The 14771-nt window shown below is 35.2% G+C and overlaps 1 protein-coding gene and 1 non-coding gene across 2 annotated transcripts; one reads left to right on the top strand and one right to left on the bottom strand.

The window, feature by feature from the left end:
* Positions 1-4153: 4153 nt before the first annotated feature.
* Positions 4154-4234, bottom strand: TRNAL-CAG (transfer RNA leucine (anticodon CAG)). Its single transcript has one exon. It is a non-coding gene; the product is annotated as a tRNA-Leu (tRNA).
* Positions 4235-12073: 7839 nt separating this feature from the next.
* LOC111783597 (uncharacterized) lies at positions 12074-13392 on the top strand. Its single transcript, XM_023664517.2, has one exon. It carries the CDS (start codon positions 12133-12135, stop codon positions 13084-13086), a length of 954 nt encoding a protein of 317 aa, XP_023520285.1. The 5' UTR covers positions 12074-12132; the 3' UTR covers positions 13087-13392.
* Positions 13393-14771: the final 1379 nt, after the last annotated feature.

Raw genomic sequence — 14771 nt, 5'->3', positions numbered from 1 at the left:
TCCATGAAATAGATTTACGTAATATGCATTATCAGAAATATGTATGCATAATGTAATGAATTGTAAAAATCGTCTGTTTGATGCCATCATGCTTTATTCTTGATGAAATTATGCATATTATGTCCTAAAAGGAGGATGAGAATTTGTGATCTACGCTCCGGGTGCTTGATGGATGTTATCGTCTCATTGAGCATGTGTGATTATTTGTATGATTTATGTATGATGATCGTAGATAAATATTGTGTGCATACCTAGTTGATTTTCATGAACCAATAATATGTTAAGACTAGAGATTTGTAGTTAGGTTGACTAGATACCTAATTTAGATCTAACCTTTTCCTAGGAGCTTGATAGACCATCACAACTTACAAACCACCTTGAGAGTTGTCCTTAGGCTGCAAGATGTGTGAACTGTGTTAATAGCTTCGTGGGGGAACATGGGTTTCTGATTAAAGCTCGACTAAACCTAGCCGTTTCGCATGGGGAACGAGAGACCTACATTGTACAGCCCATTAAGTTATGGAGTTAATATAACACATGCGAAACCAATTTGGATCTTAGGCACTCTTAGAACATCAATTATAGTAAATAACTAGCATGTTCATAAGTATTAAAACTCAAGGTCTTTGAGTACTAACCTTTTGTAGTTCAAATTCATTTTTCTTCACGAACCGGTTTCGAACTACCACTAGTGTCTTCTCCACTATTCTCCGGCCTTAGAACGGTATTGTGGGATCCGGTGAGTGACTAAACTTGGGAGGAATTTAGTATATATGAAGAGAGAGTTTGTGAGAGTTTTTCTAAGGTTTGTTCAAGGAAGCACTTCCATGTACCTTGATCACTCTATTTATAGAGTCATGATTGCATGTTCATGCAAATTTGAGATCACCAAATTTTGACACTCAAAATTTCATTCAAATATTTGGGATTATGTGGCAAGTATGCAAGTTTGAGTTAACCCAATTTTGACACTCAAAATTACACTCAAATTTGTGGGGTTTATTTGGCAAGCATGCAAGTTTGGTTATACCAAATTTTGACACCACAAAATTCCACTAACTCAAACATGGATTTTTTCATTAAATGAAGTCAACATTTTGTCATTTTAATTCAACAATTAATTTCAATAATTAATTTCAAACTAAAGTAATATTAAATGTTTAATTAAACTATTTAATTAATATTTAATATTAATTCAAATGTCAATTCCAATTAATTCCGGCACATATTTGATTAAAATATTTAAATCTTATTTAAATATTTCAGATTTTCTCTTTTTGTTTAATTTGTAAATAAAACAAAAATGCGGTTAAATATATCGTATATATGTAGCACATATTCCCTAATTTGAATTTGAACACTTCGAACTCACTCGTCACACTGTTATATGGTTTAGTCCGATATGAGCTAGTAGAGGGACCTAATGGACCTATAGATCATGGGCTCCAACGATCCAAGATTAACCGGTTAAACTTATTAACCTTGTTAACCAACATTCGTTAACTACTAGGACACTCCACTATAGCCTAGTAGTCGCACTCCCCTCACTATAGATATATTTCTGTCCATTTGATATAACCATGATTAGTAAGTCGATCCTTCACAGGTCGTTCGTAACTAGAGCTGGGTCAATTTACCGTTTTACCCCTGAAGTTACTTCTTGTTCCTTATGTCTCACTGATCCTCTAATGAACAATTGGTTTGTGGTCCAACCAGTAAACCGAATCCCTCTCAGGCCAATGAAAGGGTGGGACCCCTTGTTCAAAACTTGGAGTCAGTGCTTAAGGGAACTACCTCTCTTCTATCCCTAAAAGTGGGTAGGAGTGAATTCCATCTTGCACCACTTGTCCCCAGCCATTCACCCAGTCTTACCCCTGAAATGGGAGGCCTATTGAGTCGGTGAACTCGAGCCACTCTCACCCATGAAAATCTAAGGATAATTCCGAATAAACAGGAGTTCATGGTTAGCTCAGAATTAAGATCGAGTTACCTAGGTCATCGAATGAAAAGAAAATCAGTCTCAACAGTAAACGACATTATAAAGTGAGAGTGATTTTCTTCATGGTCCGATCTTATGCAATACTCATTGCATAGGACGCCCCCACTCACATGTCTCCAGATGTACAATTTAGTGATCACATTGTTTATGTCATATACAAAAGTGGGCCGCATCCATAGTGTCCCCAGGATAAGGTACTCAACCTTATCCCTATACTATAGATCATTTTGACTATATACTTGAACTTGATCCACTCTTATGTCTCTACATATAGTTTAAGTAATCATACTATAGTTAGAATGTTCTTAGTTTATTGGATTTAGATTAATAATCGTAAAATTCACTTTATTCAATAACAATCTTTACTGAATAAACATCAATAATAACTTTATTGAAAATAGAATATGTTTTTGTTTATGAACTATGAGTTTTAGGACATAAAACCCAACATTAAGTGCATGGAATAAGGGAGGGATCGCGCCCCCCAATGAGCGGGACTATTATGGACCTGGGAGATTTCAGCTCACCCGCTAGGTAAGATACCATATAGTCTCATAAAGCCATGAGATAGCACCTCGTAGAGAGACACTAGTTATTCACAACTCGGCATAAGGAACTCTTAGAGTTTAAAATGAAAGGATGGAGAACCAGAATAGCCCCAAGGGGTTAAAGACTAGAACCAGACGTCTTAGAGCCAATGAGAAGCCCGTGGGAATCTGTTAAGCCTAGGACACGATGGGAGTCTTCAAGTAGGTGGTTTACTAAGTATAACTTTTATACTCATCCATGTTTTCCTTTCCTTTTCAGGTGTTCGCAAGCTGCCGGTTGAGGTGGAGGGGCATTAGAGAGTTGTGCAGTCACAGAGAGGGTCGTTTTGAAGTGTCAGTCCGTTTTTACGTTTTGGAGTCTTGTATTTCCTTTTATATTTGTATCCCCTTTGTAATATTTGAAACAAGAGACTTCAGTTTGTTTATTTTAATTTTATTGGATTTTTATCTTTTTATTCTACCTTACTTTTATTTTATTTTATTTTTATTTGATTTCTCTTTCGTCTTTTTAGTCACGGTCCGAGTTGTGAAGCCTCAAAATTCGAGTCGTGCTAGATTGATATCAGAGCAGTCAAGTTTTAGATTATGTGAATTTTTTTCTTAGGTTAGAGAGTTGTATACCTCTGTGTCTCAGCTCAACGACACACCTCATCTCGTCTTTTTAGTCACGGTCCGAGTTGTGAAGCCTCAAAATTCGAGTCGTGCTAGATTGATATCAGAGCACAAGTATTAGATTATGTGAATTTTTTTCTTAAGTTAGAGAGTTGTATACCTCTATGCCTCAGCTCAACGACACACCTCGTCACGACCATGTATGTAGTCTAACATGGTTTAGTGGTTTATGATATGTTATAAGGCCGGTAAGAATTTGATGTTTTTCTTGGGTTACGTAGTAGCTATGATTACGTCTTAGGGCGTTAAATAATTGACGTTTATTATATATGTCAATGCTAGATCCAAGTTATTGTGTATTGATACGGTGATGAGGCTGAGAGGCAATAGCTTACTAGCCAAAGGAAGACAAAAAAGTGACGCCGCAGAGTGTGCGATGTCCAACCCATAAAAATGAACATGAGACATCTTAAGGCCCAGATGATATACCTATGACCTAGCCTCACCTCCTGTGACCATAATTCAAGATGCAAGCACTATCGAAATTAAGCACAAGCACCCCTCAAGCAATACGAGATGATATACCTATGACCTAGCCTCACCTCCTGTGACCATAATTCAAGATGCAAGCACTGCACTATCGAAATTAAGCACAAGCACCCCTCAAGCAATACCTATGACCTAGCCTCACCTCCTGTGATGTCCAACCTATAAAAATGACCTAGCCTCACCTCCTGTGATGTCCAACCTATAAAAATGACCTAGCCCTAGCCTCACCTCCTGTGATGTCCAAACCTATAAAAATGACCTAGCCCTAGCCTCACCTCCTATGCCCAGTATCTCAATAGTACGAGATGAGAGATAAGATTCACCAACTTGAAAGTTTATGGCTTCAAAGTTTGGTTGGAGTCATCACAATTCGATAATCTTGGACAAATGTTTCATTATCCTTTTCAAGCAATATGGAATCTCACAATAAATAATAATATCAAATTGTCAAGAATGGGATTTGAACCCATACCCTTTCGGACCAGTACCTGAAACTAGCGCCTTAGACCAACTCGGCCATCTTGACTTTTTTAATATTATTTATTGTCAGTTCTCACATCAGTTGGAGATGAGAACTAAAGGTGTAGAATTCTCTCTCTAACAAACGCGTTTAAATCGTGAGGCTAACAACAATAGGTATCAGGCCAAAGCAGATAATATCTTTTAGTGGTGGGTTTAGGCTGTTACAAATGATATCGTAGCCAGACACCGGACAGTGTGCTAGCGAGGACGCTTGTCACAATCGCGCTTTTCTTAGCAGGGGACTTTCACGATTATGCAGTACTCACTCCCAACATTGAGTGAGTCAAGTTAATTTAAGATCATGTCGCCTACGGCAGGGTAACGTATGCTTAAGCCTCTATCCTCGTTTTGAGAAGAAGGTTTTAGAAAACATTGCAGATAGATTTTCGAAATGGAGTTTGAAAGCAAGGTTGAAAGAAAGAATGAAGACAGAATTATATGACTACAAGCAAAAGACAACACAACGACTTAAATAGCATATAACTTTTCGGGTAGGGAGAATTTGACAACTTGTTGCATCCCCTATAGTATATTTTGAGGCGATTCAGGTCTGGCAGGCCTAGACGTGATTTTGCCGAATGGTCAGACAAAATCTAGGCTGAAGGAGTTGACGACTGGTCGCATCCCCCTGTAATACATTTTGGGACATTTCCGTAGACATGATTCTGCCGAATCGTCATGCACTTAGAAAATACAATAATAAAATTATCATCATGAAAGCATTAAAGTGATACAAGGCAAGGGTTTTGACATGCCACGAGCATGCGACCATGGGCAACACGTCTTGGACAAGCATGATCGTCACACTTGGCTCCCTAAGGGGATGGATTATGAGATCTCACATCGGTTGGAGAGGGGAACGAACCATATATATATATATATATGAAAGTTACCTAGTTTCCAAGCAAGCGAAGTTGTCGTTCCCGGCTCAAACCAATTTTCATGTTAAGCGACCATTGCGACTAGTGCATGCAAATTTACGTGGCCTAGTCACTCCATCATCAATTGTAAGTAATAAGTATTTTTTTTTGTACTGATTGACGACTATAACTGCCAGAAGTAGGGTACATGCTCAGAAAAAAAAAAAAAAAAAAAAAAAAAGAGAGGAATTATGTGCGTTTAGGAAGTTCAAAACGCTTTTTGAAAATATGTTGAATCACAAGTAGAAAATCTTGCACACCGACCAAGGTGTTATGAAAAAGAAGGAATCGAACGTCAACTCATCGCATCCTACACTCCACAATAAAATGGTGTGGTTCAGCAAAGAAATCGCACCGTAATTAATGTCGCAAGAAGCTTACTCAATACATGTATGTCTAGGCGATTTTCTGGGATGAAAATATGACATGTGGTTTATCTTCTAAATCGTCTGCTGACAAAGGCATTGGACACTCGCACTTTCTATGAAGCCTGGTTCAGTAAGAAACCTCACTTTGAGCACCTAAGAGTATTCGATTGTTAATTGTATAGTCAAGTTAAGACGGTATAGCTACATATCAAAAAGCTTTATGATAAACGTCAAAATCTGTATAAAATGTTCATACATTATTATATAACAACACAACTTAAGACAAACAACGAAGAAAATTCAACAATAAGATATCAAGTATATGTGAAAATGATGATTTAGCACGCCCTTTCGAACCAGTACCTAAAACAAGCGCCTTAGACCAATTCGATCATCTTAACTTCTTTAATATTATTTATTGTGAGATCTTACGTTAGTTGGAGAGGAGAACTAACCATTCCTTATAAAGGTGTAGAAACCTCCCCCTAACTAAAATCGTGAGGCTGTCAACAATACATAACAAGTCAAAGCAGATAATATTTGCTAGCGGTGAGTTTGGACCATTACAAATGGTATCATAGCCAGACACTGAGCAATGTGCTAGCGAGGATGCTTGTCACAATCGTGCTTTTCTTAGCCGCAGACTTTCACGATTGTGTGATACTCACTCCCAACACTGAGTGAGTCAAGCCAATTTAAAATCACGTCTCCTATGGTAGAGCAACATATGCTTAAACCTCTAGCCTTATTTTGAGAAGAAGGTTTTAAAAAGCGAGAGCAGAGAAATTTTCAAAATTGAGTTTGAAAGCAAGAAAGAAAAAATGAAAACAACTTTATATGACTACAAGCAAAAGACAACAAAATGATTTAAATAACATATAATTTTTCGAGTACGGAGAATTTGACAACTTGTCGCATCCCCTACAATACATTTTGAGGCGACTCAGGTCTGGCAGACTTGGACATGATTTTACCAAACGGTCAGACAAAATCTAGGTTGGAGGAGTTGACGAATGGTCGCATCTCCCTGTAGTACATTATGAGTCATTTCCGTATACATGATTCTGTCGAACCGTCATACACTTAGAAAATATAATAAGAAAATTATATATCATGTAATAAGATGATACAAGGCAAAGATTTTGGCATGCCACGAACATTCAACCGTATGTATGTATGTACGTATGTATGTATGTTTATTGTTAAAGATTTTAATTAATGTGTGGGCCATATCTCAGTTATGGCGACGGTGAAATTGAGAATATTTATTAAATTAAATTAAATTATTAAATTCAGAAAGTTCCAAGAAAGATGCCAAAATTATTAGCAAGTGTAGAGTTGATTTTATTTTAGAGAGGAGACCAATTTCGTTGACTTTAATGGATTATTTAATTATTGATGAAACCAATTTTCTTAATTTTTTTTATTATTTAAATACAACAAAATTTAAACAATTAAATATTGGCTTTGGAAGACTCAAAGCTTGCACATGCTTGTTTAATTAATTAATTACCTAAAATTCCCTCACTCATTTATTTCATTTATTTTAATAATATATATTACAATTTGGTCCTAATATTCTAATTCATTAGTTATCGACAGTTTTTCGGTCAAGTAATTCGTTACCGGCTGTTTGTCGGTTCTCATGTCATGCTTCTTCTTTCTCTTGAACCGATTTCTAGTGTCAGTCAATCAAAATTTACCATCAAGAGAGGGGAGAGTCTCTCATTCATGCAATTCTCTCATCCATTGATAACGACAGTACGCATCCAGTCAACACATATCAAACGAAAAAAACGTGAATCCTAGATTCTCATACATACATACATACATACATACAGCCGTACTTGCTAGGACTATAATATTGTTTGTTTTGACCTGTTACGTATTGTTGTCAATCTCACGATTTTAAAATGAGAGATGTCCATTGTTGGTAGATATTGTCCTCTTTGTGCTTTCCTTTAAGGGCTTCCCCTCAAAGTTTTAAAATGTGTTTATTATGGAGAGGGTCCGGAGAGGTGCCCACCGTTAGCAGATATATTCCTCTTTGGGTTTTCCCTTCAAGGGCTTACCCTCAAGATTTTAAAATGCGTCTACTATGGAGAGGGTCTAGCCCTACTTCAATGAGTGTCTTGCAACGTCCGATAACTTGCTCTGATACCGTTTGTAACAACTCAAGCCCAGAATTAACAAATATTGTCCAGCCCATTACGTATCGTCATCTGCCTCACGATTTTAAAATGCTTATGATAGTGACAGGTTTTCACACCTTATAAGGAATTTTGTTTCCTTCCCCGTGAGCTCTCACGCAAAGTTTTATTTGTTTGATTTGACACAAAAATGAAAAAAATATATATAATTCCTTTTTAACATTTTGAGAAATATCTAATATTTCACTTAAAATTGGTATGACATCCAATTAGAGAAGAAGTACATGAATGAACTTATATAACATTCGAATGAGAGCGGTCCTAAAGACATAATGGCTAAGAAAAACTTAAAAGAATTGAAAATTACTACCTATATCAACAAAGTGTACGTTCTTTTTCAATGGCTCAATCAATAGAAACTTCGTGGTTAAACGTCCTTTATTTGGAGCAATACTATGTTTAATGACCCCCTAGAAATTTTTCCAAGATACATAGGATGAGAGCAAAACATACATACCGGAAGAATTTATGTTAGCCTGTGGGGATAGTATTCGTTGTCAAGACCATGAGGAATAGATAACGTGATCATATCATAGGGGAATATGTCGAGGCACATCGATTCCAAATCTGAAATTTGAATCATCGGTTATTTGAATTGTTAAAATTATGGCCCATTTGATATATATATATATATATATATATATATATATATATATATATATTTTTTTTTTTTTTTTTTTTTTGTTATTTCCCTCACACTTGGAATTAAAATAAATAAATAAAATTAGCTTTATTAATATTTAATTTTAAGTTTGAATGCAAAAAGGAAAATGTATATATATATTTATGAGTTACTCGATTGTTAATTCACTTTCCTTATGTTGGAAGAAAAATAATTCTAATAATTATGAGCTAACACATGATAAATAGTTTAAATATAATTTGTATATTATTAAATAATAATAAATAACAAACCTTTGCACAAAAATTGAAATAAATAGAAAAAAATAATTAATTATTAAAAAAAATTGTATGGAGTATTTTGTTTTTTTCAAAATAAATTTTTGAATTTTAAAATGAATTAAAATCATGGTTTATTTATTGCAATCATTTATTACAAAAGTTAACAAATAATAACTTAATTTATTAATATATTTTTTAAAAAAGTTATTGGAAAATTTCCTATTTTATAACAATATGGAATATTATTAATATATTTTCTAAAAATTCCAATTCCATATATACATAAATAGAAATTGGAAAAACAAAAAAACTTACTCTCTTTGGTAGTGTGACAAATTAAATGTTATCATGACCCACACATTATAAATAATGAGTATATATATATGAATTTATGAGCTTTCTCTAAGGACCTATTGTTTGGCTGTAATTATGCTCTCTCCTTAAAATACTCGAGAATGAATATGTCGATATACGGAAAGGTTTTCACACCCTTATAAAGAATGTTTCGTTCTCCTCTCCAGGAATCTCAAAATCCACCTCTCTTGGGGCCCAGTGTCCTTGCTGGCACACCGCTCGGTATCTGGCTCTGATACCATTTATAACGGTCAAAGTCCACCACTAGCAGATATTGTCCGTTTTAGCCCGTTACGTATCGCCGTTAGCCTCACAGTTTTAAAACATGTCTACTAGAGAGAGGTTTCCACACTCTTATAAGGAATGATTCATTCCCTTCTCCAATCAATGTGGGATCTCAAAGCTTAACCTATTTTGTGTACGATAGTACCTAATGCAAATAATGTCCCTAGTAAACGTGATAAGATATGATTTAGGTAGGTTGTCGAGTCAATAAGTCAACCACTCGTTAGTCAACTCACCTATCGAACTGAACAACTGGGTTAATATAGATAAACTCGATGATATGTTGTTACACTCTCCACACCAGCATAACACCTCACGCCCGAGTTACATCATAACGATAATAAGGATTTAGTGTGACAACACCATAATAAAATCACGTACATTTATCAAGACAAGTTTAGATCAGTAATTGAGTAGAGAGACATAGCTCTATCCTATTGAAGTTGATAGGTATGTGTATCAACAATCATCATGTTTTGAATCGATTTGAATAAATAAAAGGAAAGAAAGGGGAGAGTGGGGCATGAAGTTGGGAAGGCCTTCCCTTTTCCAAAGTGGTAGTAATTGAAGTTTGGTAATAATAATGGAACAACATGCCCTAAAGTACCAACCCTACTTGCTTCCTTTAAACAATGGAACATGCCCTTCTTGTACTATCTCTCCTTAACTTATTATACAACTACTTTTTCATTTCTCCGAACCGAGAGAGAAAATTGTACGATAGTGATATCTGTCTCGTTCTTCAAGATTTGAATCTATAATATAAAAATTGTTAAGAATTCATACCCTAATCAATTAGGTTTAGTTTTGCTCGTTTCAATGTGATATATGACCTACCCAGATCGTGTTAACCAATATTATATTCTAAATTTGATTGATTCGTCACGTTTGGAAAGAGGAACAAAAAAATATTTCGTGACAATGTAACGACCCAGATCCCCGCTAGCAGATATTGTCCTCTTTGGGCTTTCCCTTTTGGGCTTCCCTCAAGGCTTTAAAACGCGTTTGCTAGAGGAAGGTTTTCACACCCTTATAAATGGTGGTTTGTTCTCCTCCCCAGCCAATGTGGGACATCACAATCTACCTCCCTTCAGGGTCCAGCGTCCTCGTTAGCACTCTTTCCTTCCTCCAAAAGACGTGGGACTGCCCCCAAATCCACCCCCCCCCCTTTGGGGCCCAACGTCCTTACTGGCACACCGTCTCGTGTCTACCCCCTCTTCGGGGAACAGCGAGAAGGCTGGCACATCGTTCGGTGTCTGGCTCTGATACCATTTGTAACGACCCAGATCCACTGCTAGCAAATATTGTCCTCTTTGGACTTTCCCTTTCAGACTTCCCCTCAAGGTTTTAAAACGCGTATGCTAGGAGAAGGTTTTCACACTGTTATAAAATGGTGGTTTGTTCTCCTCCAACCACTATGAGACATCACAGACAACCTCTTTCTAAGATATGCTTTTTAAAACCTTGAAGAGAAAGCTAAAAAAGAAAAACCGAAAGAGGACAATATCTACTAATAGAGAGATTTGAGCTTGAACTGTTACTCGAATCAACCTAATTTATTGTTAGTTTTAAAATAGATATAATTATATATACGTACTTTATTTTACTTAATTTCATAATTATATTTTGAATTATCCTGTATGTGAAAATGGAAAATAAAAATTTATATTTAATAATATACTAATAAAACCATTTACATTTTAAGCAACCAAGTGGGAATTAAAAATAGGATAAATAAATAAATAAATAAAAGGAAATTTTGACTTGGGAAACAAGTTAGAGAACATTACGGGAAATCATCAAGGTTTCCTCCCATTATGGCCTTTCTATATTAATAATAATAATAAAAACCAAAATTTTGTCATAAAATAAATACTTCTAAATATATATTATATCAAATCTTATATTTCCAATCTTTTCCTATCTATTTATGATATAATATTTCTAAATTAAATATATTAATTCAAATATTATATCATAAATAGATAGGGAAAAATTGGTATATCAATATTAATTAATAGCTCGACCTTAAATAATTATTTAATTCAGACGGCTCAATCTAACCCATAAATATTTGAGTTGGGTTTAATTTTTGAACATTAAGAGTATTTGACATTCGTAACTGATATACAGACTCAACCCAACCCAACCCAACTAGAACCCAACTAGAAATAGACGGTTTCGTTTAGGTTGTTTATGTCACTAACTCAACCAACTCGAGATATTGGTTAGTCCAAAAGATATTTCCAACTCAACCCGACCCGACCCTCATTTAATATATATAGAAATATTTTTTTAATTATAGACCATTAATTGTTTAAAAAAAAGGAAAAAAAAAGGGTGTTGTTGGTTTTAATGCTCTCTGCCTTTGTTCCCAACTGCGCAACCACATGACACATTGTAATGAAGGGCTGTAAAGAAAGGCATAGACATTAAAATACTCACACATATTTCCCTCTTTTTTTTTTTTTTTTTTTTTTTTTTTTTTATTTATTTCCCCAAAATTACTATAAAAAAGAAAAACAAAAATGTTCATTTATGGCTTTTCTTTTAATTATATTTATTTCAAATTAATATTTCTGGTATATTTATTTAAAGTCAAATTAATATTTAATTTTTCGGATTAATCTAAACAATGATTGGGCATTAGAATACAGATGCCAACTTTTCATTTTCTAAATTAAAATTTTAAAAAAAAATCCATGTTTTTTTTTTAAAAAAATTAATTTTTATAATAATAATAATAATAATAATAAGAATTTTATATTTTCCCTTCCATTTTCCCTCCTTAAATTCCCAGGAAACAAACACTCTTTGTTCTCTCTCCTCAAATTCCCTCAGATCTCTCTCTCTCTCTCTAAAATGAGAGACATTGTTTCCTGTTTTAGCGAAAACGCCGTTAACATTTCTAATCCTTCCTGCTCTAGCTACTCCAATGCCGCCGCCGCCGTTGTCTCTCTGCCGTCGTCGTCGCCGTCGCCATCGGTGAAAACCGCCGTCACGAGCCTTTATGCTACCACTCTCTCGGCGGCGCAGAGTCATCTCATGATTTCAGTGACATGGACGAAAACCCATTCTTCTCAAAGCTTGGCCGTCAATTTCACGCAATCTCCGACCGCCATAGCCTTCCACCTCGATACCACCGTCAGATTCTTCAAGAAAAACAAAGGGTCGAAATCCTATGACTTCCAATCTTCCAAAATCGAGATTCTTTGGGATCTCGCCGCCGCCATTTACGACGGTGGACCAGAACCCATTTCAGGATTCTACGTTTTAGTCACGATAGATTCAGAAATCGCTTTGGTTTTGGGGGAAATTCCGGTATCTTCGCGGCCTTATAGCCTGAAAACCACCATGGCTGCCGACCCAGAAGCTCGAAAATGCTGGTTGATCTCAAGAACAGAGCATTGCTCTGGAAATACTCTGTTTTCGACGAAAGCGAAGTTCAGTGAGAATGGGGTTTTTCATGAGATCTCAATCCGATGCGGCGGCGACGACGACGGAGGGAAAAGGAAACAGCCGGGATTGTGGGTTTGGATCGACAAGAAGGCGGTGATTAGAGTGAAGAGATTGCAATGGAATTTCAGGGGAAATCAGAGCATTTTCGTTGATGGGTTGCTTGTGGATTTGTTGTGGGATGTTCATGACTGGTTTTTTGGGTCCGCCATGAATGGATTTGCGGTGTTCATGTTTAGAAGAAGGAGTGGATTGGAGAGTAGGCTGTGGTTGGAAGAGGAGAAGAAGATGATTCCTCATAATGATATTCAAAAAAGTTTGGATTTTTCATTGTTGATCTATGCAAGTAAGACTTCTTGATTAAGGATTGTTCATTCTTTTCTTAATTTTTTGTTTTTGTTTTCAATTTATGAGTATAATTCTTTGAAGATGATCGAGAAATTACGAGATCCACAACTTTTTTGGTCGACATTTGTGGATTCTATTAACATAGCTCAGATAAGGTTATGACTCTGATACCATATTCGAAACTACGAATATCCACTTAAAGCCTAACCTCTAGCGATTTTGTTTTTGGTTTCTCATAAAGAAAGATATGTTCTTTACAGACATTTATTTGAATTTTGAGTTTTTCTCTTTTTTTTTTTTTTTCATTGAAATCCTAAATGGAAGTGGAGAATATGAAAAAGACAACCTTTTTTTCTGCTAAAACATGTTTGTGGAATATATATTTTGAGAAAAGAAGTTAAGAATTAATGGGTTTCTGTGATGAACTTCCAACATTTTCTCCTTACTGTCTCTCCAGAATTATCCAAGTTTCAACAACAAAGGTCTCTTTTTACTTTCTTACCTATAATTATCCTAATCAAATTAGTTTACTACTAATTTTATTCTTTTTTTATATAATTTTTTTTTTCATTTTAGTATCATAAATTAGAGTACGGAGGATTTAAAACCAACGTTCGGTGCATATAGAATAAGTTCGATTGGAGAAATATTTTAGATCAACTCGAAATTTCAGGTTGGTTGGATTAGTGATATGAACAACTCGAATAAAGTTAACAACCCAACCCCGTTATTGAGTTATTATTTTTTAAAAATTATTAAAAAAATCATATTTATATGTATAACTGAAATTTTATAAAACTTAAATATCAAACATTTATAAGTCACAACCCATCACTAATAATTACACTTTGAATTGGGTTATTATAACCCTACTTTCGGGTTAGATCAAAGAAACGTCAACTTGGGAACTAACTTGAATTTCGAATTTTTATTTTTTTAAAAAATTCAACCCAACCCAAACCATAAGAAAATCTAACCCAAATCATAGGTCGAGTAGTGCAGGTCGATGAAATTTTCAAGTCATATGAACAACCTAACTCGACATCAAAATCTAAAAGTGAATATGATTAATGGTAAAATTTTGGAGTAAAAAAGACACAAAATCTAAAAGTGATTTGAAAGAGAGAAGATGGAGAAAAGGGTCCCATTTAAAAGTGGTAAAAAACCCATGATTTGGGGAAACACCATTCCAATCCAAATGACAAGTTGTAAGGACACTAAGTGACCTAATTCAGAAGAGAAGGGAAAGTGGAAGGGAAAGTGGAAGGGAGAGGGGCCTTAGGATCTTTGGCCCTTTTTGTTTGTTTTCTTCATGTTTAGGTATGACTTTGGAACACCATTTTTAGTGCTAACTCCAACTACTCAAAACATTTCACTTTTTCATTTCTATTCTTCTTCCATTTCAATCTATACTTTTCTATCTCAAATTTAATTTTCTTTTCTTTTCGACCCGCCTCAAATTTTACCCTGATTGAGTTCGTGACTCGAACAATTTGAATACAGTTTACAATCCAACCGAACTGAACCGAACCCAACTCTCTATTTTCAAGTAAAAAAAACTAACAGAGCCGACACAAGGGATCCGTGGGATGCCGTACCTTTCCCTTCAAAGACTGTAAACTCAGTTTCTCTTTTGATTCCTTTTAGATTCTTGTCATAAAAGATTCTGAGCGAGGATCATACTCAGATTTTAAGTA

The sequence above is a fragment of the Cucurbita pepo genome, chromosome 20, assembly GCF_057944985.1.
Source record: "Cucurbita pepo subsp. pepo isolate OVF chromosome 20, ASM5794498v1, whole genome shotgun sequence".
Taxonomy (NCBI): domain Eukaryota; kingdom Viridiplantae; phylum Streptophyta; class Magnoliopsida; order Cucurbitales; family Cucurbitaceae; genus Cucurbita; species Cucurbita pepo.
The sequence above is the reverse complement of the archived record's forward strand: the minus strand, read 5'-3'. Positions and strand labels throughout refer to the sequence as shown.